At 41.2% G+C, this 23805-nt stretch overlaps 2 protein-coding genes across 2 annotated transcripts in view; one reads left to right on the top strand and one right to left on the bottom strand.

Annotated features, from left to right (window-relative positions):
• Positions 1–2930, top strand: part of podn (podocan) — a 44479-nt gene extending 41549 nt beyond the window's left edge. Inside the window, exon 13 of the mRNA XM_039002783.1 lies at positions 1505–2930. Coding sequence (XP_038858711.1) covers positions 1505–1691 — 187 coding nt within the window. The 3' untranslated portion in view covers positions 1692–2930. The remainder of the gene's footprint in view (positions 1–1504) is intronic.
• Positions 2931–10394: 7464 nt separating this feature from the next.
• The window catches only part of slc1a7b (solute carrier family 1 member 7b), a 104939-nt gene continuing 91528 nt past the window's right edge, over positions 10395–23805 (bottom strand). The window contains exons 9-11 of the mRNA XM_039002780.1: positions 17258–17392; positions 12686–12785; positions 10395–11765 (exon numbers count right to left, since the gene is read on the bottom strand). Of these exons, the coding sequence (XP_038858708.1) occupies positions 11493–11765; positions 12686–12785; positions 17258–17392 (508 nt within the window). The 3' untranslated portion in view covers positions 10395–11492. The remainder of the gene's footprint in view (positions 11766–12685; positions 12786–17257; positions 17393–23805) is intronic.

Below are 23805 nucleotides of genomic sequence, written 5' to 3'. Positions count from 1 at the left end.
AATGTCCTCTGGTCTGATGAAACAAAAATAGAACTGTTTGGCCATAATGACCATCATTATGTTAGGAGGAAAAAGGGGGACGCTTGCAAGCCGAAGAACACCATTCCAACCGTGAAGCACGAGGGTGGCAGCATCATGTTGTGGGGGTGCTTTGCTGCAGGAGGGACTGGTGCACTTCACAAAATAGATGGCATCATGAGGATGGAAAATGATGTGGATATATTGAAGCAACATCTCAAGACATCAGTCAGGAAGTTAAAGCTTGGTCGCAAATGGGTCTTCCAAATGGACAATGACCCCAAGCATACTTCCAAAGTTGTGGCAAAATGGCTTAAGGACAACAAAGTCAAGGTATTGGAGTGGCCATCACAAAGCCTTGACCTCAATCCCATAGAAAATGTGTGGGCAGAATTGAAAAAGAGTGTGCGAGTAAGGAGGCCTACAAACCTGACTCAGTTACACTAGCTCTGTCAGGAGGAATGGGCCAAAATTCACCCAACTTATTGTCGGAAGCTTGTGGAAGGCTACCTGAAACGTTTGACCCAAGTTAAACAATTATAGTCAATGCTACCAAATACTAATTGCGTGTATGTAAACTTCTGCCCCTTCTGAGAATGTGATGAAAGAAATAAAAGCTGAAATAAATATTTCTCTCTACTATTATTCTGACATTTCACATACTTAAAATTTAGTGGTGATTCTAACTGACCTAAGACAGGGAATTTTTACTAGGATTAAATGTCAGGAATTGTGAAAAACTGTATGTAAACAGTTTTGGCTAAGATGTATGTAAACTTCCGACTTCAACTGTAAATATGTGTGTGTGCACGTGTGAGTGTGTGTGTAGAAGGTGTGAGTGTCTGGGACAGATAATGAGTGTATTATAAACTAAGATTGGTCAACTTCACTGACACTCAAGACATTGGCTTGATTGGGATAACATGGTGTCATGTCCCCTTGATGCAGTACAGGGAGTATCAGGGTGTTTACTAACTCAATAGAACTTCAAAAGGAATGTAAACAGTTGAGTCATAGACAGAACAGCAGACAGACAATCTGATTGGCTAAGACCACATACTGTGCTGATTTACTTATTGAATCTCAACGCCTGATTTGTTTACACCACATGTTGTGCCAGTCCTTATGGACAATGTCCATATCGGATTGGTTATCATAATATGCTGGTTCAGATTCTAAACATAACGTGCTATCGGTTAGCAGCTCTTGCTGTGCTGGTTTACACATCAAACTCCAGCATCTGCTCAGTCATCATCACATAATATTTAGAATTTCAGCACCTGATTCCTTTTGTTATGATTAGTTGCTAGTTGTAGAGGATGCAAGTCTAGGATCAGATCCTCCAGGCCATATAATCTTATTCATGATCTAATGATGAAAAAAAAAGACAAAAAGACTAAACGGATCCTATATGCCCTCCTACTATGAGACAGTTTGTGAATACGGGACCTGACCCCCACAGCCCTTTGCTCTGTACCCCTCTCAGGTTCAACCGTCTGTCAGCCCACTCTGTGAAGGAGAGCTCCTTCAAACACCTGACCAACCTGCGGGTGCTAGACATTGGCCACTTGAGTCACTCCGACCCCTCTGGCTCCCCCGGACCCCCCTTCGGACAAGAGGAAGAGGAGGAGGAAGAGATCGAGATAGAGGAAGTGGGAGAGGGATTTGCTTAATAAGTTTAGGCCATGGACACAAGCTGCTTGAATGATCGGAACCAAATGGTGCAGTTGTTTGAGATGCCATCCGAAAGTCCTGTTATTTTGAACGTACAGAAACATTTATTTTTGCAGTAGATCAGACTCGATTCAAAAATGTAAATTAAACTATGAATGGAAGGGGAACGTGGTATTTTGTCCCATTGCATATAGTGGTGAATTGCAGATGCACATATCTCTGGTGCAGGATACTAGATGAAATGGTATTTTTGTTTGTTGTATTATTTTTCTGGCCTTTGCTTGTCTATGCAACGACAGATACGGTTGATTTTTGTTCATCCCAAATTGCACCCTATTCACTATTGTGTGCACTACATTTGACTAGGGCCTATAGGGCTCTGGTCAAAAGTAGTGCACTATATAGGGAATAGTGTGCCAATTGGGACACCGCTTGTCTCACCACCACTTTAGTGGAACCAGAAAGAAAGAGACAGTCAGACCTGTCACATGTTGATCATGCTGTATGAGTTCCATCTCTGAACTTTACTTTGTGCTAGCTGTGTCACCATACAAAGAAGATTATGTTGAGATTTGAAGTTATTGTCATCAGTTTTGAGCCTGTATTTATACAGATGTAGGAAAATGTAAGGAAATGTAAATTGTGTATTTGAGGTTTAAAAAGGTTTCTGAACTTTGTAATTCTCACTTTGAAATTTCAGACTTGATTTTCCATTGCAAATTTTTTTATCAACTCCTACAAAGATGTTCATTAATTATAATCCACATAATAATTCACATTTCCTGTTGCTGCAGGATTATTTTCCTGCTGTAGCAAACTGGCTCAAATGAAGATCCTACATCTGTACAGTAAAGTGTCTCAGACTAGGAGTACTGATCTTGGATCAGATCCCCGCTCTTATTCATTATGTTCTAAAAGGCTAAACTGATCCTATATCAGCACTCCTACTCTGAGATGCTTTGTGGATACTGGCTCTGGCTGTGATTGTGTGTCATGGCCTGGTAAGACAGTCTGGCTTTATGTCATTCTGTTATTCTTATATCATCGTTAATATGCCACAGAAATTCTGTGACTGTGTCACAATCTCCTCCCTCGCTCAGCCTACCAGGAGCTTGATCCATGCTGCTAATCTAATGCCTTGCTTTAATCCAGTCTTGTTTTACAACGATAACGATTGCAAATATTTGTATATGGTTTCTGAAAAACTCATGCTATTAAATTAATCTTGTTGCTATGAACCAATGCTTTTCTATGTATTCCACCTTCGGATTTATGCGTATGGATTTCACACAGCAATTCATTATTTGAAAGATTATTAAATATTTGAAGTATTTTCCTTTACATCGATGGGAAAATAAAAATAAACTTCATGCATGAACAGTTTTCTGAGCACACCCCAATATTAAGCGTGAAATGTACAGTACCAGTCAAAAGTTTGACACACCTACGCATTCAAGGGTTGTTCTTAATTTATAGAATAATAATTATTTGTAGAATAATAGTGAAGACATCAAAACTATGAAATAACACATAGTTATTTGTAGAATAATAGTGAAGACATAAAAACTATGAAATACTATGAAATAACACATATGGAATCATGTAGTAACCCAAAAAGTGTTAAACATATCAAAATAGATTTTATATTTGAGATTCTTCAATGAAGCCACCCTTTGCCTTGATGACAGCTTTGAACACTCTTGGCATTCTCTCAGCCAGCTTCATGAGGTAGTCACCTGGAATGCATTTCAATTAACAGGTGTGCCTTGTTAAGAGTTAATTTGTGGAATTTCTTTCCTTCTTAATGCGTTTGAGGCAATCAGTTGTGTTGTGACAAGGTAGGGGTGGTATACAGAAGATAGCCCTATTTGGTAAAAGACCAAGTCCATATTATGGCAAGAACAGCTCAAATACACAAAGAGAAACGACAGTCCATCATTACTTTAAGACATGAAGGTCAGTCAATGCGGGAAATTTCAAGAACTTTGAAAGTGTCTTCAAGTGCAGTCGCAAAAACCATCAAGCACCGAGATGAAACTAGGTCTCATGAGGACCACCTCAGGAAAGGAAGACCCAGAATTACCTCTGCTGCAGAGGATACGTTCATTAGAGTTACCAGCCTCAGAAATTGCAGCCCAAGTAAATGTTTCACAGAGTTCAAGTGACAGACACTTCTCAACATCAACTGTTCAGAGGAGAATCAGGCCTTCATGATTGAATTGCTGCAAAGAAACCACTACTAAAGGACACCAATAAGAAGAACAGACTTGCTTGGGCCAAGAAACACGAGCAATGGACATTAGACCGGTGGAAATCTGTCCTCTGGTCTGATGAGTCCAAATTTGAGATTTATGGTTCCAACCGCCGTGTCTTTGTGAGATGCAGAGTAGGTGAACAGATGATTTCCGCATGTGTGGTTCCGACCATGAAGCATGGAGGAGGAGGTGTGATGGTGTGGGGGTGCTTTGCTGGTGACACTGTGTGTGATTTAAAATTCAAGGCACACTTAACCAGCATGGCTACCACAGCATTCTGCAGCAATAAGCCATCTGGTTTGCACTTAGTGAGACTATCATTTGTTTTTCAACAGCACAATGACCCAAAACAAACCTCCAGGAAGTGTAAGGGTTATTTGACCAAGGAGGGTGATGGAGTACTGCATCAGATGACCTGGCCTCCACAATCACCCAACCTCAACCCAATTGAGATAGTTTGGGATGAGTTTGATCGCAGAGTGAAGGAAAAGCAGCCAATAAGTGCTCTGTTGGAAAGACTGTTGGAAAAGCATTCCAGGTGAAGCTGGTTGAGAGAATGCCAAGAGTGTGCAAAGCTGTCGTCAAGGCAAAGGGTGGCTACTTTGAAGAATGTAAAATGTCAAATGTATTTTGATTTGTTTAACACTTTTGGTTACTACATGATTCCATATGTGTTATTTCATAGTTTTGATGTCTTCACTATTATTCTACAATGTAGAAAATAGTAACAAGAAAGTAAAACCCTTGAATGAGTAGATGTGTCCAAACCTTTGACTGGTACTGTATAAAAAATTCATTTTTTATTTATAAATAAAAAACATTTTTAGATGTCAGCATATTAACTTAAAACATTGAGTAAATTTAAATCCTCATATAGATAGAAACAGAGACAATCCAGAACAAATGTTGAGATTTTGGTTTTGAACAACGTTCAAACAATGTTTCATAAGACTTTTCACATGTTCAAGTAATCCAACTATTAATTTTGTCTGCTTCCAAAATGGCACTCTACATACAGTTGAAGTCGGAAGTTTACATACACCTTAGCCAAATACATTTTAACGCAGTTTTTCACAATTCCTGACATTTAAAAATTCCCTGTCTTAGGTCAGTTAGGATAACCACTTTATTTTAAGAATGTGAAATGTCAGAATAATAGTAGAGAGAATTATTTATTTCAGCTTTTATTTCTTTCATCACATTCCCAGTGGGTCAGACGTTTACATACACTCAATTAGTATTTGGTAGCATTCACTTTAAATTGTTTAACTTGGGTCAAACGTTTCAGGTAGCCTTCCACAAGCTTCCCACAATAAGTTGGTTGAAATTTGGCCCATCCCTCCTGACAGAGCTAGTGTAACTGAGTCAGGTTTGTAGGCCTCCTTGCTTGCACACTCTTTTTCAGTTCTGCCCACACATTTTCTATGGGATTGAGGTCAGGGCTTTGTGATGGCCACTCCAATACCTTGACTTTGTTGTCCTTAAGCCATTTTGCCACAACTTTGGAAGTATGCTTGGGGTCATTGTCCATTTGGAAGACCCATTTGCGACCAAGCTTTAACTTCCTGACTGATGTCTTGAGATGTTGCTTCAATATATCCACATCATTTTTCCATCCTCATGATGCTATCTATTTTGTAAAGTGCACCAGTCCCTCCTGCAGCAAAGCACCCCCACAACATGATGCTGCCACCCCCGTGCTTCACGGTTGGGATGGTGTTCTTCGGCTTGCAAGCGTCCCCCTTTTTCCTCCTAACATAATGATGGTCATTATGGCCAAACAGTGCTATTTTTGTTTCATCAGACCAGAGAATGTTTCTCCAAGAAGTACAATCTTAGTCCCCATGTGCAGTTGCAAACCGTAGTCTGGCTTTTTTATGGCGGTTTTGGAGCAGTGGCTTCTTCCTTGCTGAGCGGCCTTTTTAGCTTATGTCGATATAGGACTCGTTTTACTGTGGATATAGATACTTTCGTACCTGTTTCCTCCAGCATCTTCACAAGGTCCTTTGCTGTTGTTCTGGGATTGATTTGCACTTTTTGCACCAAAGTACCTTCATCTCTAGGAGACAGAATGCATCTCCTTCCTGAGGGTGTGAAGGCTGCGTGGTCCCATGGTGTTTATACTTGCGTACTATTGTTTGTACAGATGAACGTGGTACCTTCAGGCGTTTGGAAATTGCTCCCAAGGATGTCCCAAACTTGTGGAGGTCTTGGGTGATTTTCCCATGATGTCAAGCAAAGAGGCACTGAGTTTGAAGGTAGGCCTTGAAATACATCTACAGTTACACCTCCAATTGACTCAAATTATGTCAATTAGCCTATCAGAAGCTTCTAAATCCATGACATCATTCTGTAATTTTCCAAGCTATTTAAAGGCACAGTCAACTTAGTGTATGTAAACTTCTGACCCACTGGAATTGTGATACAATGAATTATAAGTTAAATAATCTGTCTATAAACAATTGTTGGAAAAATGACTTGTGTCATGCACAAAGCAGATGTCTTAACCGACTTGCCAAAACTATAGTTTGATTAACAAGAAATTTGTGGAGTGGTTGAAAAACGAGTTTTAAAGACTCCAACCTACAGTGGGGCAAAAAAGTATTTAGTCAGCCACCAATTGTGCAAGTTCTCCCACTTAAAAAGATGAGAGAGGCCTGTAATTTTCATCATAGGTACACTTCAACTATGACAGACAAAATGAGAAAAAAAAAATCCAGAAAATCACATTGTAGGATTTTTAATGAATTTATTTGCAAATTATGGTGGAAAATAAGTATTTGGTCAATAACAAAAGTTTATCTCAATACTTTGTTATATACCCTTTGTTGGCAATGACAGAGGTCAAACGTTTTCTGTAAGTCTTCACAAGGTTTTCACACACTGTTGCTGGTATTTTGGCCCATTCCTCCATGCAGATCTCCTCTAGAGCAGTGATGTTTTGGGGCTGTTGCTGGGCAACACGGACTTTCAACTCCCTCCAAAGAATTTCTATGGGGTTGAGATCTGGAGACTGGCTAGGCCACTCCAGGACCTTGAAATGCTTCTTACGAAGCCACTCCTTCGTTGCCCGGGCGGTGTGTTTGGGATCATTGTCATGCTGAAAGACCCAGCCACGTTTCATCTTCAATGCCCTTGCTGATGGAAGGAGGTTTTCACTCAAAATCTCACAATACATGGCCCCATTCATTCTGTCCTTTACACGGATCAGTCGTCCTGGTCCCTTTGCAGAAAAACATCCCCAAAGCATGATGTTTCCACCCCCATGCTTCACAGTAGGTATGGTGTTCTTTGGATGCAACTCAGCATTCTTTGTCCTCCAAACACGACGAGTTGAGTTTTTACCAAAAAGTTATATTTTGGTTTCATTTGACCATATGACATTCTCCCAATCTTCTTCTGGATCATCCAAATGCTCTCTAGCAAACTTCAGACGGGCCTGGACATGTACTGGCTTAAGCAGGGGGACACGTCTGGCACTGCAGGATTTGAGTCCCTGGCGGCGTAGTGTGTTACTGATGGTAGGCTTTGTTACTTTGGTCCCAGCTCTCTGCAGGTCATTCACTAGGTCCCCCCGTGTGGTTCTGGGATTTTTGCTCACCGTTCTTGTGATCATTTTGACCCCACGGGGTGAGATCTTGCGTGGAGCCCCAGATCGAGGGAGATTATCAGTGGTCTTGTATGTCTTCCATTTCCTAATAATTGCTCCCACAGTTGATTTCTTCAAACCAAGCTGCTTACCTATTGCAGATTCAGTCTTCCCAGCCTGGTGCAGGTCTACAATTTTGTTTCTGGTGTCCTTTGACAGCTCTTTGGTCTTGGCCATAGTGGAGTTTGGAGTGTGACTGTTTGAGGTTGTGGACAGGTGTCTTTTATACTGATAACAAGTTCAAACAGGTGCCATTAATACAGGTAACGAGTGGAGGACAGAGGAGCCTCTTAAAGAAGAAGTTACAGGTCTGTGAGAGCCAGAAATCTTGCTTGTTTGTAGGTGACCAAATACTTATTTTCCACCATAATTTGCAAATAAATTCATTAAAAATCCTTCAATGTTTTTTCTCATTTTGTCTGTCATAGTTGAAGTGTACCTATGATGAAAATTACAGGCCTCTCATCTTTTTAAGTGGGAGAACTTGCACAATTGGTGGCTGACTAAATACTTTTTTGCCCCACTGTAAGTGTATGTAAACTTCCGACTTCAACTGTATCCTATGGGACCCTGGTCAAAAGTGGTGCACTATATGGCAGAACAGTAGATCAAATAACATAGGTCTGCCTCCGGTCTGCCTGTCTGCCCAGCAGGGAAATCTATCCTCCTGCTATTTACCCTTTGTCCAACTCTACTACTACATTCAATCTAAAAGAGAGCAAAAGAAAAGTCCGGGATGTAGGGAGGCAGGAAAGTCATTGAGTACAAAACAGGGTAATAAAACAGAATAGAGATAAACAACTGTGAGTGAGTGAGGTGGAGATACATTTCACCAAAAATGCCTGACATTTACTGCTCCCCGAGACAAATCCAATATTTTACTCAGTGGGTAAAATTGTCTCATTCACTTGGGCCAGTTTGATCTTCCTTGTCAAAGCAGTTTGGAGAGACATAATAATTTTCGATTGAATTACACCATCATTGATCTCTCTAAGAAGTGTGGATATACTGTATGTTCAGGACTGGGCTGATGGAATGTAAAGGCATCGTCCCTCAACACACGTGAACAGCGGAGAATTACTCAATTGGTGTGCAAATCATAGAGTGATGAGAAACATGCGAGCAGAGCAAAATCCTGAGGCCAATGCTGCACGACACACTTAGAATGTCACAGCCTCTTAGTTCCATAGTTCCTATGATTCCACAGTTCTATATTCCAAACAACATCCTCTGTGACGACAGGCCAACGGATGCGCTACGAAGTTTCTGTAACCGAGCGGAATAAAACGCTGGATGTTGCGCTTGTTTTTTTCAAGACTGCCAATTATAGAAGGGCTGAGTTAGTTCTAGGAAATATATATAATGGAAAGAAACACATGATAATCTACTGTAGTTGTGTGTGACATAAGAGACCAGCATTGACATAATTGTAATTGATGGCCACTTTGCACAGAACATGATGACTACCATTTAGTACGAAACAACAGGTAACCCAACCAACCAACTAATTCAAAGTGGTGGAAAAAGTACCCAATTGTCATACTTGAGTAAAAGTAAAAATACATCAATAGAAAATGACTCAAGTGAAAAGTAAATGTAATTGATCAAATATACTTAAGTATTAAAAGTAAAAGTATAAAACATTTCAAAGTCCCTAAATTAACCAAACCAGTCGGCATCATTTTCTTGTTTTTTATTTATTTACGGATACCAATGGGCACACTCCAACACTCAGACATCATTTACAAACAAAGCATGTGTTTAGTGAGTCCACCAGATAAGAGACTGTAGGGATGACCAGGGATGTTCTTTTAAAAAGTGTGTGAATTAGACAATTTTATTGTCCTGCTATGCATTCAAAATGTAATGAGTACTTTTGGGTGTCAGGGAAAATGTATGGAGTAAGTACATCATTTTCTTTAGGAATGTAGTGAAGTAAAAGTTGTCCAAAATATAAATAGCAAAGTAAAGTACAGATACCCCAAAAAACTACTTAAGTAGTACATCATTTTCTTTAGGAATGTAGTGAAGTAAAAGTTGTTCAAAATATAAATAGCAAAGTAAAGTAGAGATACCCCGAAAAACTACTTAAGTAGTACCTTTAAGTATTTTTACTTAAGTACTTTACACCACTTTTAATGAATCATGTCTCGTGTAAGCATCACCTCTATTCACATGTAATTTAAACGTTATATCTTCCAAAAAAGAAAAAAAATGAAATGGGCAAAGCATTAAAAATAATGTAACCTTTGTATATCAGTGCACAAAAATATTGAGAAGCCTTCATCTATAGGGTAACATCAATGGTATTTCATGATCAGTAGCAAGGTGGTTAAACCTTGAAAAGTCCTCTTTCCCCCGCTCAGCACCACCGGCTTTGTTAAGGCAAAAAATTTAAATAAATATAAGAGAAGAAGAAAATGAAAGAAGGGGGCAGTTTTTTGAAAGATCAATGTCTCTCAGATTAGACTTTAGCCAGCAGATCCGACCCACTTGCTTACAGCTGCACCAGGGTTGGACAGCATTGCTGTGTGAAAAAAGACACTTCGGAGCCGCCGTGACATATGGCTTGGAAAACGTACCTCAATCCAGGGATGAGAAATGCATTATACTCCGAATTGTCCCATTATCCCAACTGTTACGCTGAGAAGATTGAATGACTGCTTATCACAGGCCCTAAACTTAGCAGTTGTTCAATCTTATCGGTGTAACAGTTTGGATAATGAGACAATTCAGAGTACAAAGCATTTCTCATCCCTGGATTGAGGTACGTTTTCCGAGCCATATCTTGCGCCGGCTCTACGGTGTCAATGTACACAGGAATGCTCTCTGACCCTAGTGCAGCTGTAAGCAAGCGGGTCGGATCTGCTGGCTAATTAGACTTCTGACATCTTGTCGTCCTCTCTCTTTTCTGCTCGGTTTCATGACAAAGAGAGCTGTCTGATTCACTTATTTTATGTTGCAGACAGTGACAGTAGCGAGAGCCACAAAACTTACTCATATGGCCCATTTGCGCTCTTTAGCAGAAATGTTGCTCAGGATGACAATAAAATTATCAAGAAATAAATATTATAAAATTGAAATATCAAAGACAATATCTACGTACCTCAAGCAATGCAAATAGTATTACAAGTATGTACACATTTCTAAGAGTGGAGAAAGTTCTTCCACCTTGCAGAGTGTTCACAGGCCCACACACATACAGTAAGTGCACACAGACTGAGCATCTCCTGCTATGCAGCTATGGGATGTACAGGTAGGTGGGCATGTGTGTACAGGTGGTCTGGAAAGTGAACAGTGTGTACTGTATAGGTAGTCTGGAAAGTGAACAGTGTGTACATGTGATATGGAAAGTGAACAGTGTGTATAGGTGGTCTGGAAAGTGAACAGCATATACAGAACGTCCTCCTTTTGGCCATAAAAATCCACAGTCACGGTGCTTCAGTTATCCCAGCTAGTGTTGTGTCCACTGTAGAGAAGGAGTCTTTGAAGGAATCCTGGAAAATTATTATTTCCCAGTACATCACTGTCAGGTTTCAGAGAAGCCTGTACTTCCCCCATCCCGATGCTCCCTACCTATATCCACCATCCATGAAAGCACAGGACAAAGTCTTGTCACAAATCTCACGTTTCTCACAAACAAAACAGAAAATGAAAATGAGTGACTCGATCAGTCAACAATAACAATAAAAAATAAGATGGGATCCATCATTGCTCTCTCTGTTCATCTGTTCATCCATCTTCACCTCTATAAGTTCCAGTGGCGTTGGCCTTTCATTCCGACGTACTGAACCACGAGACTCAGTTGAAAAAGAGCGCCTCCAACTGGTGATGGACTGTGGAGCTTTCCACATCAGTCCTGCTGGGATGAGTGGTGGTGAGGTGAGGTTTGGGACCTATACGTTGGTCTCCAGGCCATTCATGTCAATGGCACAGTGATCCTTATCCTTCTTCAGCTGCCTGGGAGGCACAGGGGGCTTTTTCCTCTCCGGAGGGGGCGGGGGCCGCACCCCTTCCTCCAGCTGCATGAGGCGGGCCACGTCGGGGGGGAAGGCGTCTGGTTTGACCCCTGAGCCCTGGGGAGGTGGCTGGAAGCTACCGTTGTTGTTCTCACAGTTCATATGCTGCTGGATGTTTATCATGGGCTTGGTCTCACAGATCAGAGGTACCTAGGAGAGAGGGGGGGGGGGGGGGGGGGGGGGGGGAAGAGAAGGAGAGAAAGAAGGAGCAATGGAAATAGAGGGAGAGAGAGAGAGAGCAAGAGACAGGTAGGATGGGGAGAGATTGAAAGAAATGGAAAGAAAGCGAGAGAGGGAGAAAGGGAAAGGGTGAGAGGAAGATGGATTAAGGTACAGATGGGGAAAAATGTAGAGGCATATAGATAGACATTATCAGTCAAACGTTTCCAGACATGCCTCATACAAAACATAGTGAGTGAGTCTCTAGCTTATCCATTTGTGTTGAAAAAGAATGTACATCATGATAAGCCCACCACAGTCTATTTTTGTAGATGAAAAAGGTTTGCAAGGTTTTCAACTATAAAACAACAAGAACCTTGTCCTTGTCAAAATGTCTCCCTGAATTCAAAATGAAAAAATGTACTGTTTTTTTACATAAAAAATCACGATTCCTGATAAAGCACTAGTCAGATATTCACACTATTGTTGTTGACAGACTACAGTCATGTCGCTCTGAGCTCTGAGCCATAGCATTAACATCCAGCAGAGTGGGACAATTGGATATAGCAGCCAGGTTACTCAATGTGTCTTGCCCTCAGCTCTCTTCCTGAGGAAGCTGAATATGACAGGAGTTTGACTCTGTGGGGAACTAGCTCAGTTCCATGATGGCAAAAGTAACACTAATGAGCCAAGCCAAGCCGAGCCGTACTGTGCTGGCTATTGTTGCTGGAACCATGCTGGAAAAGAAAATATCCAAAGCACAGTACGCCTCGGCATGACAGTGTGATTTAAAAAAAATCAGAGCCTCAGCACAGTAGGTCTCGGTTCAGCACAGTACGGCTCTGCTCAGCACAGTACAGCTTGGCTCAGCACAATAGTGTGAAAAGGGTATAAGACAGGCAGATACTCACACCATCTCCTTCCTTGATAAAGTCTTTTCTGCAGATATGGGCCATGATACCTGTGGCCAACGCATCCCCCATAACATTCACCATGGTCCGGAATCTGTCTCTGGAAGCAGGAGAGGAGCAGGAAAGACAGGTTTAGAATAAGAGGAGTGTGAGTGTGAGTGTGAGTGTGTGTGTGTGTGTGTGTGTGTGTGTGTGTGTGTGTGTGTGTGTGTGTGTGTGTGTGTGTGTGTGTGTGTGTGTGTGTGTGTGTGGACGTGTTTAACTATTCTTGTGGGGACCAGAAGTCCCCAAAAGAATATTAAGCAAACAGAAAGTTGACCAACTGAGGACATTTTGTTAGTCCCCACGAGGTCAAATGCTATTTTTTAGGGGGGTTAGGTTTAAATTTAGAATTAATCTTAGGGTTAAAATTACGTTAAGGGTTAGGGTTAGGAGCTATGGATAGTTTTAGGGTTAGGAGTTAGGTTTGAGGTTAGGTTTAAGGTTAGGGTTAAGGTTAGGTTTTTGGGTTAAGGTTGGGATTAGGGTTAAGGTTAGGGTTATGGTTAGGGTAAGGGTAAGAGTATGGGTTAGGGTTAGGGATTAGGGAAAATAGGATTTAATAATTTATTTATTTTTTATTTTTTAATTTTTTCCCCTTTTCTCCCCAATTTTCGTGGTATCCAATCGCTAGTAATTACTATCTTGTCTCATCGCTACAACTCCCGTACGGGCTCGGGAGAGACGAAGGTCGAAAGCCACGCGTCCTCCGAAGCACAACCCAACCAAGCCGCACTGCTTCTTAACACAGGGCGCCTCCAACCCGGAAGCCAGCCGCACCAATGTGTCGGAGGAAACACCGTGCACCTGGCCCCCTTGGTTAGCGCGCACTGCGCCCGGCCCGCCACAGGAGTTGCTGGAGCGTGTCGTGGAAAATCAATTCAAATATAACTCTTACAAGAACTTTGTGAATTCAAATATGCTTTTAATACAATTGTATAGCCATCTGGAATGTCCCGAAGAACTTTGTGAATTCAAATATGCTTTTAATACAATTGTATAGCCATCTGGAATGTCCCGCGGAACACACACCGCTTCCCAGCCCCGGCTCCAACATTTATACACAAATAGCATATGGGTCCACCCCATATGCAAATAAGCATACTTCCCCTAATTCTTCCTGCCATTATTATCTTTTTAGTTCAGGCTTCCTGCTTGTTCACGCCTACTAACGCCCATTATCTGCTTTCAGTTAAATTATAATAGTGGCCAGACCCATGCTTGTCTTAAAAATAATATATGTCCATCTATCCTATAGGCCTATGACTCAACCCTGTATTTAACTCAGTGCCCCAGCATGTTCTCTGGTATGTGTCCTTATTGGAATTGGCAGACTATGTGTCTCTTCTATCATTAGTGTCCAGTTGCCTTAGGCGCCTATGTGTCTGGTCAGTATGCACTTAATGGAATCAGCAGACTATGTGTCTAATGGGTCTAAGTGCCCTAAGCACATATTTCTCTGGCAGGTGTATCTTTAGTAGAATCAGCAGACTATGTGTCTCTTCTCTTCATGTAGTCTATTTTTAATGTTCAGCTAGCTTATACATCTATGTGCTGTCCTATACGTATATATGTTATATATGTATCTCATGTACTCCTACAAGCGCGATGAGACAAGGATATCCCTACCGGCCAAACCCTCCCTAACCCGGACGACGCTAGGCCAATTGTGCGTCGCCCCACGGACCTCCCGGTCGCGGCCGGCTGCGACAGAGCCTGGGCGCGAACCCATAGACTCTGGTGGCGCAGCTAGCACTGCGATGCAGTGCCCTAGACCACTGCGCCACCGGAAAATAGGATTTTGAATGGGACTAAATTGTGGTAACCACAAGGTAAGCTGTACAAGACTGTGTGTGTGTGTTTGTGTTAGTTTATATGAAGAAGTTCACAAACAAAGATGGGAACTGTATCATAATTCGATACAGAAATGAAATGTATTGGGGTAAAAAAGACATCTACTCATTTATAGTTTCACTGTTTAAAAAAAATATATCATGAAGAACTGCAAAAGTGTTGCTAATGCTCTGCACTTTCTGGAGGACCAAGTTTTGAAATCAGTGGAATGCCCGGTGGAAGGAGAGTAGGAAAGCTAAGGGCAACCATGGCATCCATGACAGAGAGGGAGAAGTGTTCATCCATGTATACGGACGGGTAAGAGAGTCTAGCTAACTACATTTTCAGATTTTCTAATTTTGTCAGAAAGTCGTTTTTATTACTTATATCTAGCTAGCTAACATTAGCAGGCTGGCTCGCTAGCTAACATTACGTGTATGATCTGTGTACTGTAGTAATATTATTCGTATCTCAGAGCCATTTGCATTGCTAGTTAAAGCCTACAGTTAGCTAGCTCACGAACATTGAACCTAGTTGGTTAGCTTTAGCTGCCTTCAGATTCATGCAGGGTAGTAAAGTTATGTTGTTGGGATTATGGTTAATTGTTTAGCTAGCTAGCTACATGTCTAAACAAAAGACTCCACTATGCAAGTAACCATTTCACTGTACAGTTTACACCTTCTGTATCCTGTGCATGTGACAAATAAACGTTGATTTTATTTGATATAACGCTTGTTTACAAGAGATGGTAATGTGAAGAACAACATGACTTGCACTAAAGTCAAATTAGAATATAAAGTGTCCAAGTTCTAAAATTCTCTGGTAGGATGACCTGCTATTATTTAGTCACAGTCACAACAGTAAGCTATTTTCCATAATTAGCTTGCCATTTACTTGTATATAATGATCTTCTTGTGATTTTATTATAATTCATAGAAATTAGCTAAAGTTAAGATGTTGTCAGCTATGATATGGTCATTATTTGAACTGGCTAGCCAGCTAACGTAACATTAGCTAGCCAGCTAACAAGATAGAAACTAACCAAAACATTGTATCGAAAGTTGCTTTTAGTTACCTGATTTGCTAGACTGACATATACTAAATTTGTGTTTACACGGATGGGTCTATTGGTGTTAAAATACATGAGTTATGCTATTTTGGACCACCAGGCTGCAGACGCAGCCTGTCGTTTTTGTGTTTATATTTTTTCATAATGACAACGACAAGTTTGATGTCGGTCGACAATAAAATGTTTAGGATGTCACTGCGACAACTGTCTACAGACATGTCGATAGAGGTATTATAAACCAGCCTTTAGTCTTGAAATCTTTGGTTGTTTAGAACTCACTCTGTTTAGCACATGGCCTCAAATGTGAATCCTTAAAGAGATGGGTGAGGCTAAGACTTAAGAGGGTGTGCACAATGCTGAATGAGTGTAGACAAAGAAGAGCTCTCCAGTAAGTGTACCAAAACATTCAAGGGCCATTTTCTCAAAAAGTGGGGATACAAGTGTGTCAACTTTCAAAGCAGAATTATTTTCCTATTGTTCCTCACCTGTAGTGTATGATATACCATTTTCTAGCTCTGATTTTCTACTTTTATCCAATGTAAAAAACACCACAGATGTGTTCGAATACTCATACTAACCGCACTATTTGTGATGTAAATTGAGTGTGTGGTGTGCTTATTGTTCATAGTATGGATATAGTTAGTACTTCAAAAGTTCCCGGATGTTGTACTAGATTCACCAAAATTTGAAGTATACAAGCAGTGGACACTATTTCCGTGCTTTTAGAGCCCATAATGTAATTCTTCCGAAAATTAACGTGGCTTCACAACATTTTCAGATTGGAAGAAAATGGCAGAAAATATGCAGTTGAAGTCCGATGAGAGCGGTTACAAATGTAAGTACAAAAAGTAAATATTAATTGCTTTAATTAATTATGACAAATGTTAAGAGAATGTTGAGCAAAGTAATACAAATAAGTTTCAAATAAGTTATGTTGGCTGACAATTTGTTAGCTACGCTAGCCTTACGAACCGCATAGCATATCATTACAGCAGTTGCTTGTATGCACCGGTATGTTAGCAAGCTACCTAACCTTAGTTGGCTAGTAATACATTCAACTTTACAGTATGTTAACTATATGCTATCCAACTAACTACCCAATGTTTATTGACTTGATTATTCACGTCATTCTTAGCTTCGCTAAGTGGTATATTCGTTGTGCGTTCTTAATGGACATTGTTAATGAAGTCGTAAGATGTCTAGCTAGTAATTTGTTATGCTAACAAGCTAGCAAGAAATTGCATAGCAACAGCATCAACTTTCGGTAGACAGGCGAAGCGCTAGTACACTCAACTGAAAAGATAGTGTTTGTTTACAGTATACTAAAAGGAACTAAAAGTATATAGTATATACTCATTAAGTATTTAGTATACAGTATGTTAGTATGGGTATTCGAACACAGCTAATTTCAAGATTTGCTACATAAGACCGAATCGAGCCAGTCAGTCAGATGTTTCCACATGACCATAATTAGGTAGCATCTGAATAATGCTACATAAACAAACTCTCTCTCACACCACTTCAGAAATAATCATAGATGCATCCCACGCACACAAAATGTCACATAACATGGAATGGGAAAACAATTATAAGACTGACAGTAGAGGAAGTGGATCCCATATGGTACTCACAATGCCCAATCCACTGCAATGATGAGAGTGATGTCATCAGTTGGCAACCCAACAGACGTTAGCACGATCACCATAGTGACCAGACCAGCCTGTGGAATTCCTGCAGCACCGATGCTGGCTGCTGTGGCAGTGATGCTGGAAGACAGAGGGAGGTGGGATAAACACCATTATACCATACTCTATACAATAACTGATGTAGCATAAAGAGTTCACTACTAGTTTCTCCATACTTAACAACACCACTTAGCTATGTTCCCTCTGGTTGTATGTATACTAGCATACCACCATAAATGCATGCCCAATACAGTGCTTCTAAGCAGGATCCTCACCTGGATATTGGAAAAGAGCCCATATCTATAAGTTCATATTGTACTTTGTTACTTATTGTCAATGTGGCATAATGTTGCTATATTTTGCATTGGCTGACATGAACCATAATATTTGAATGAACCGTTGTTACATTTGAAGCACATAGAAAGTAGCCCTTTGAAATAAAAGCACGAAGGGACTAAACTGCATCTTCTTGTCTAAAGCTACATAACATACGTGACACACAGTCTCCATTTTGAAAGCAGGTTGTCTTTATGTGTGATATAATATTAATGGAAATCATCAACTGCTTTCCTGGTTGGTACTGTGGTACTGTTGAAGTAAAGTTATACGATTTCAAAGGGATTAGCGCTATTTTCTGATTCACATTGATATTATGAAACACACTTAAAGACATCCAAGACAATCCTGCTTTGAAAATGGAGTCTGTGTGAGTTGTGCATGTTATGTGCTGTAGCTTTAGACAGGAAGATGGAGTTTAGTTTAGTTCCTTCATGCTTTTAGCCTTGTTTGTTGAAAATAGAGACGCAACTCCATCTACTATAATAGCATTAAGATGGGGTCCCTATGGCAGGGAGGGGATTCAAGGCCAAAACACGACCGGGCTGAAAAACACAGGGACATTCTATTTTGATCCCCAATTACTTTGCACTATCCTGCTTTCCTCTGCCATCACTGAGCACTTTACTCTCTCTGTCCATCTCCCTCGTTCTCTCTCTCTATTTCTCTCTGTCCATCTCTCTCTGTCTATCTCTCTGTCTATCTCTCTGTCCATCTCTCTCTCTCTCTCTCTCTCTCTCTCTCTCTCTCTCTCTCTCTCTCTCTCTCTCTCTCTCTCTTTCTGTCTATTGTTCTCTCTTTCTCTCTCTCTCTGTCCATCGCTCTCTCTCTGTCCATCTCTGTCTCTCTCTCTCTGTCAATCGCTCTCTCTCTGTCCATCTCTGTCCATCTCTCTCTCTCTGTCCGTCTTTCTCTACCCCCCCCCCCCCCCCCCCCTGCCCTCAGTGTATTTGGAACAGTAGTTCCTCACCCTTACCCCCCCGTTCTTTCTACCCCTACCATGCTCCCTTTCACATCCAGTGTACTTTATGCATAGTCCATCTGTTCATCTAATTCAGGGATGGGCAACTTTGATGGGGGATAGCCACAAAAAATCTGAACTCCCACCCTCCCCAACGTGTTGCGAGCAAAACATTTTTGAAACATGTGGCTTATATTAATGCCATTATACATTAGACATCAGTGTACAGTGTGCCACTGTAAGAGACAGATCATTTTAGATAACTGTTGCCTGGCAGAACATCTAAAAGTATATTCTACTCAGCTGATGATCACCCTTTAAAACCAATGTAGTGTATCACCATCACCTCCCTGCCAGTAGGAGACACCCAGTATGCTATAGGCAAGGATGGGTAACTCCAGTCCTCGGAAGCCAGTTTAGCTTCTTATGGCTGCAAGGGAAAGTATTGAGTAGCCAGTGAAATCGTGCCCATTTCAAACGGCCTCGTACTCAATTCTTGCTCGTACAATATGGATATTATTATTATTATTGGATAGAAAACACTCTCTAGTTTCTAAAACCGTTGGAATTATTTCTCTGAGTGAAACAGAACTCCTTTGGCAGCACTTTCCCTGACCAGGAAGTAGAATGTCAGAAATATATGCTCTCTTCAACTTCCTGCCTATACATGGTCATGACACGTAGGAGTCTACGTACACTCCATACGCCTTCCTCTGGGTGTCAAGATGATGTGAGAGAAGAAATTTTGTGTTTATCTTGGTCTGGGGTGGAATAAAAGCTATTTCTTTGACGTGACCGTCCACTTCCGGTACTCTGAAGCGCGCGACTTGGAAGTGCGATTGCCTTCTGTTTTGCTGCCGTAATGGATGACAACTATCTCCGGCTCGGATATTATTTGATACATGTGACCATATCATCGTAATGTATGTTTTTTCAATATAGTTTAATCAGATTATTGAAATTTTTTCGGGAGTTTTGCCGTGTTGCGTTCTCTGACTGTGTTTACGTTGGAGAGTTCCGTGCCACTCGGCTAGTGCCAATGCTAAGTGAAGAGGGAAATTTGCCATTCTGAATCCAAACAACGACTCATCTGGACAAAGGACACCTTGTTCAACATTCTGATGAAAGATCAGCAAAAGTAAGACCCAATTTATGATGTTATTTCATATATATGTCGTGCATGTCAACTGGTCGTGGGCGCCCAAGTGTTTCTGGCTATTGTGGCTACGCTAATATAGCGCTACATTTTGTTTTCGCTGTAAAACATTTAATAAATCGGAAATATTGTCTGGAATCACAAGATGCCTGTCTTTCAATTGCTGCACACTATGTATTTTTCAGAAATGTTTTATGATGAGTAATTAGGTATTTGACGTTGGTGTCTGTAAATATTATGGCTGCTTTCGGTGCAATTTCTGATTGTAGCTGAAATGTGAACTATGATTTATACCTGAAATATGCAAATTTTTCGAACAAAACATATGCTATACATAAATATGTTATCAGACTGTCATCTGATTAAGTTTTTTCTTGGTTAGTGGCTATTTATTTCTTTATTTGGTCGAATTTGTGATAGCTAGTGATGGAGTAAAAAACTGATGGAGTAAGAAAAGTGGTGTCTTTTGCTAACGTGGTTAGCTAATAGATTTACATATTTTGTCTTCCCTGTAAAACATTTTAAAAATCGGACATGTTGGCTTGATTCACAAGATGTGTACCTTTCATATGCTGTATTGGACTTGTTAATGTGTGAAAGTTAAATATTTAAAAAAAATATCTTTTGAATTTCGCGCCCTGCACTTGAGCTGGATGTTGTCATAAGTGTACCGGTGTCGGGCTGCAGCCATAACAGGTTAAAATACAGTTAGTTTAATCAGCTGTGTTTCCTCGGGATGGGTGAACACTGTGACACAACTCTGGCACCCCAACTCCGGCCCCTTGTAGTTGCCCATCCCAAATATAGTTCATTTATGATGGTGACTGGAATCAGTGACTAACATTTTTATATTTCTCGTAACAGATAAATACTCTCCATGTGGGCTAACCGCAGACACCTGTGTGTTTCATTGTGTGTTGCTGGGCTGGAAACAGAAAGAGGACCCCTGCATTAAATGCATCTATTCTTGTTTATACAGTATGTTCAAATACAGTGGAATTATGAAGCATTTTACTTCAAACCTGCATCATACAGTACCAGTCAAAAGTTTGGACACACCTACTCATTCAAGGGTTTTTCTTTATTTTTACTATTTTCTACATTGTAGAATAATAGTGAAGACATCAAAACTATGAAATAACACATATGGAATGATGTAGTAACCAAAAAAGTGTTAAACAAATCAAAACATATTTTATATTTGAGATTCTTCAATGCAGCCAACCTTTGCCTTGATGACAGCTTTGCACACTCTTGGCATTCTCTCAACCAGCTTCATGAGGTAGTAACCTGGAATGCATTTCAATTAACAGGTGTGCCTTGTTAAAAGTTAATTTGTGGCATTTCTTTCCTTCTTAATGCGTTTGAGCCAATCAGTTATTTGGTAAAAGACCAAGTCCATATTATGGCAAGAACAGCTCAAATAAGCAAAGAGAAACAGCAGTCCATCATTACTTTAAGACATGGAGGTCAGTCAATATGGAACATTTTAAGAACTTTGAAAGTTTCTTCAAGTGCAGTTGCAAAAACCATCAAGAGCTATGATGAAAGTAGCTCTCATGAGGACCGCCACAGGAAAGGAAGACCCAGAGTTACCTCTGCTGCAGAGGATAAGTTCATTAGAGTTACCAGCCTCAGAAATTGCAGCCCAAATAAATGCTTCACAGAGTTCAAGTAACAGACACATCTCAACATCAACTGTTCAGAGGAGAATCAGGCCTTCATGATTGAATTGATGCAAAGAAACCACTACTAAAGGACACCAATAATAAGAAGAGACTTGCTTGAGCCAAGAAGCACGAGCAAGGGACATTAGACCGGTGGAAATCTGTCCTTTGGTCTGATGAATCCAAATTTTAGATTTTTTTCCCAACCGCCGTGTCTTTGTGAGACGCAGAGTAGATGAAGGGTTGATCTCCGCATTTGTGGTTCCCACCGTGAAGCATGGAGGAGGAGGTGTGGTGGTGGGGGTGCTTTGCTGGTGACACTGTGTGTGATTTATTTAGATTTCAAGGCACACTTAACCAGCATGGCTACCACAGCATTCTGCAGTGATACGCCCTCCCATCTGGTTTGCACTTAGTGGGACTATCATTTGTTTTTCAACAGGAAAATGACCCAACACACCTCCAGGCTGCATCAGATGACCTGTTCTCCACAATCACCCGACCTCAACCAAATTGAGATGGTTTGGGATGAGTTGGACTGCAGAGTGAAGGAAAAGCAGCCCACAAGTGCTCAGCATATGTGGGAACTCCTTCAAGACTGTTGGAAAAGCATTCCAGGTGAAGCTGCTTGAGATAATTCCAAGAGTGTGCAAGGCAAAGCGTGGCTACTTGAAAGAATTTCAAATATAAAATATATTTGGAGTTGTTTAACACTTTTTTGGTTACTACATGATTCCATATCAAATCAAATTTTATTTGTCACATACACATGGTTAGCAGATGTTAATGCGAGTGTAGCGAAATGCTTGTGCTTCTAGTTCCGACCATGCAGTAATATCTAACAAGTAATCCAACCTAACAATTTCACAACAACTACCTTATACACACAAGTGTAAAAGAATGAATAATAATATGTACATAAAAATATATGAATGAGTGATGGCTGAACGGCATAGGCAAGATGCAGTAGATGGTATAGAGTACGGTATATACATATGAGATGAGTAATGTAGGGTATGTAAACATTATATAAAGTGGCATTGTTTAAAGTAGCTAGTGATACATTTTTTACATACATTTTTCCATTATTAAAGTGGCTAGAGTTGAGTCACTATGTTGGTAGCAACCACTCAATGTTAGTGATGGCTGTTTGATGTCTCAGTCTGATGGCCTTGAGATAGAAGCTGTTTTTCAGTCTCTCGGTCCCCGCTTTGATGCACCTGAACTGACCTCGCCTTCTGGATGATAGCGGGGTGAACAGGCAGTGGCTCGGGTGGTTGTTGTCCTTGATGATCTTTTTGGCCTTCATGTGACATCGGGTGGTGTAGGTGTCCTGGAGGGCAGGTAATTTGCACCCGGGGATGCGTTGTGCAGACCTCACTACCCTCTGGAGAGCCTTACGGTTATGGGCGGAGCAGTTGCCGTACCAGGCCGTGATACAGCCCGACAGGATGCTCTCGATTGTGCATCTGTAAAAGTGTGTGAGGGTTTTAGGTGCCAAGCCAAATTTCTTCAGCCTCCTGAGGTTGAAGAGGCGCTGCTGCGCCTTCTTCACCACGCTGTCTGTGTGGGTGGATCTTTTCAGTTTGTCCGTGATGTGTACGCCGGGGAACTTAAAACTTTACACCCTCTCCACTACTGTCCCGTCGATGTGGATAGGGGGCTGCTCCCTCTGCTGTTTCCTGAAGTCCACGATCATCTCCTTTGTTTTGTTGACATTGAGTGTGAGGTTATTTTCCTGACACCACACTCCGAGGGCCCTCACCTCCTCCCTGTAGGCCATCTCGTCGTTGTTGGTATTCAAGCCTACCACTGTAGTGTCGTCTGCAAACTTGATGATTGAGTTGGATGCGTGCATGGCCACGCAGTCGTGGGTGAACAGGGAGTACAGGAGAGGGCTGAGAACGCACTCTTGTGGGGCCCCATTGTTGAGGATCAGCGGGGTGGAGATGTTGTTACCTACCCTCACCACCTGGGGGTGACCCGTCAGGAAGTCCAGGACCCAGTTGCACAGGGCGGGGTCGAGACCCAGGGTCTCGAGCTTAATGATGAGTTTGGAGGGTACTATGGTGTCAAATGCTGAGCTATAGTCGATGAACATACCTTACATAGGTATTCCTCTTGTCCAGATTGGTTAGGGCAGTGTGCAGTGTGATTGCAATTGCGTCGTCTGTGGACCTATTGGGGCGGTAAGCAAATTGGAGTGGGTCTAGGGTGTCAGGTAGGGTGGAGGTGATATGGTCCTTGACTAGTCTCTCAAAGCACTTCATGATGACGGAAGTGAGTGCTACGGGGCGGTAGTCATTTAGCTCAGTTACCTTAGCTTTCTTGGGAACAGGAACAATGGTGGCCCTCTTGAAGCATGTGGGAACAG

The sequence above is a fragment of the Salvelinus namaycush genome, chromosome 10 (genome assembly GCF_016432855.1).
Source record: "Salvelinus namaycush isolate Seneca chromosome 10, SaNama_1.0, whole genome shotgun sequence".
Taxonomy (NCBI): domain Eukaryota; kingdom Metazoa; phylum Chordata; class Actinopteri; order Salmoniformes; family Salmonidae; genus Salvelinus; species Salvelinus namaycush.
Note: the sequence above shows the minus strand (reverse complement) of the source record. Positions and strands in the feature narration are given on the sequence as shown.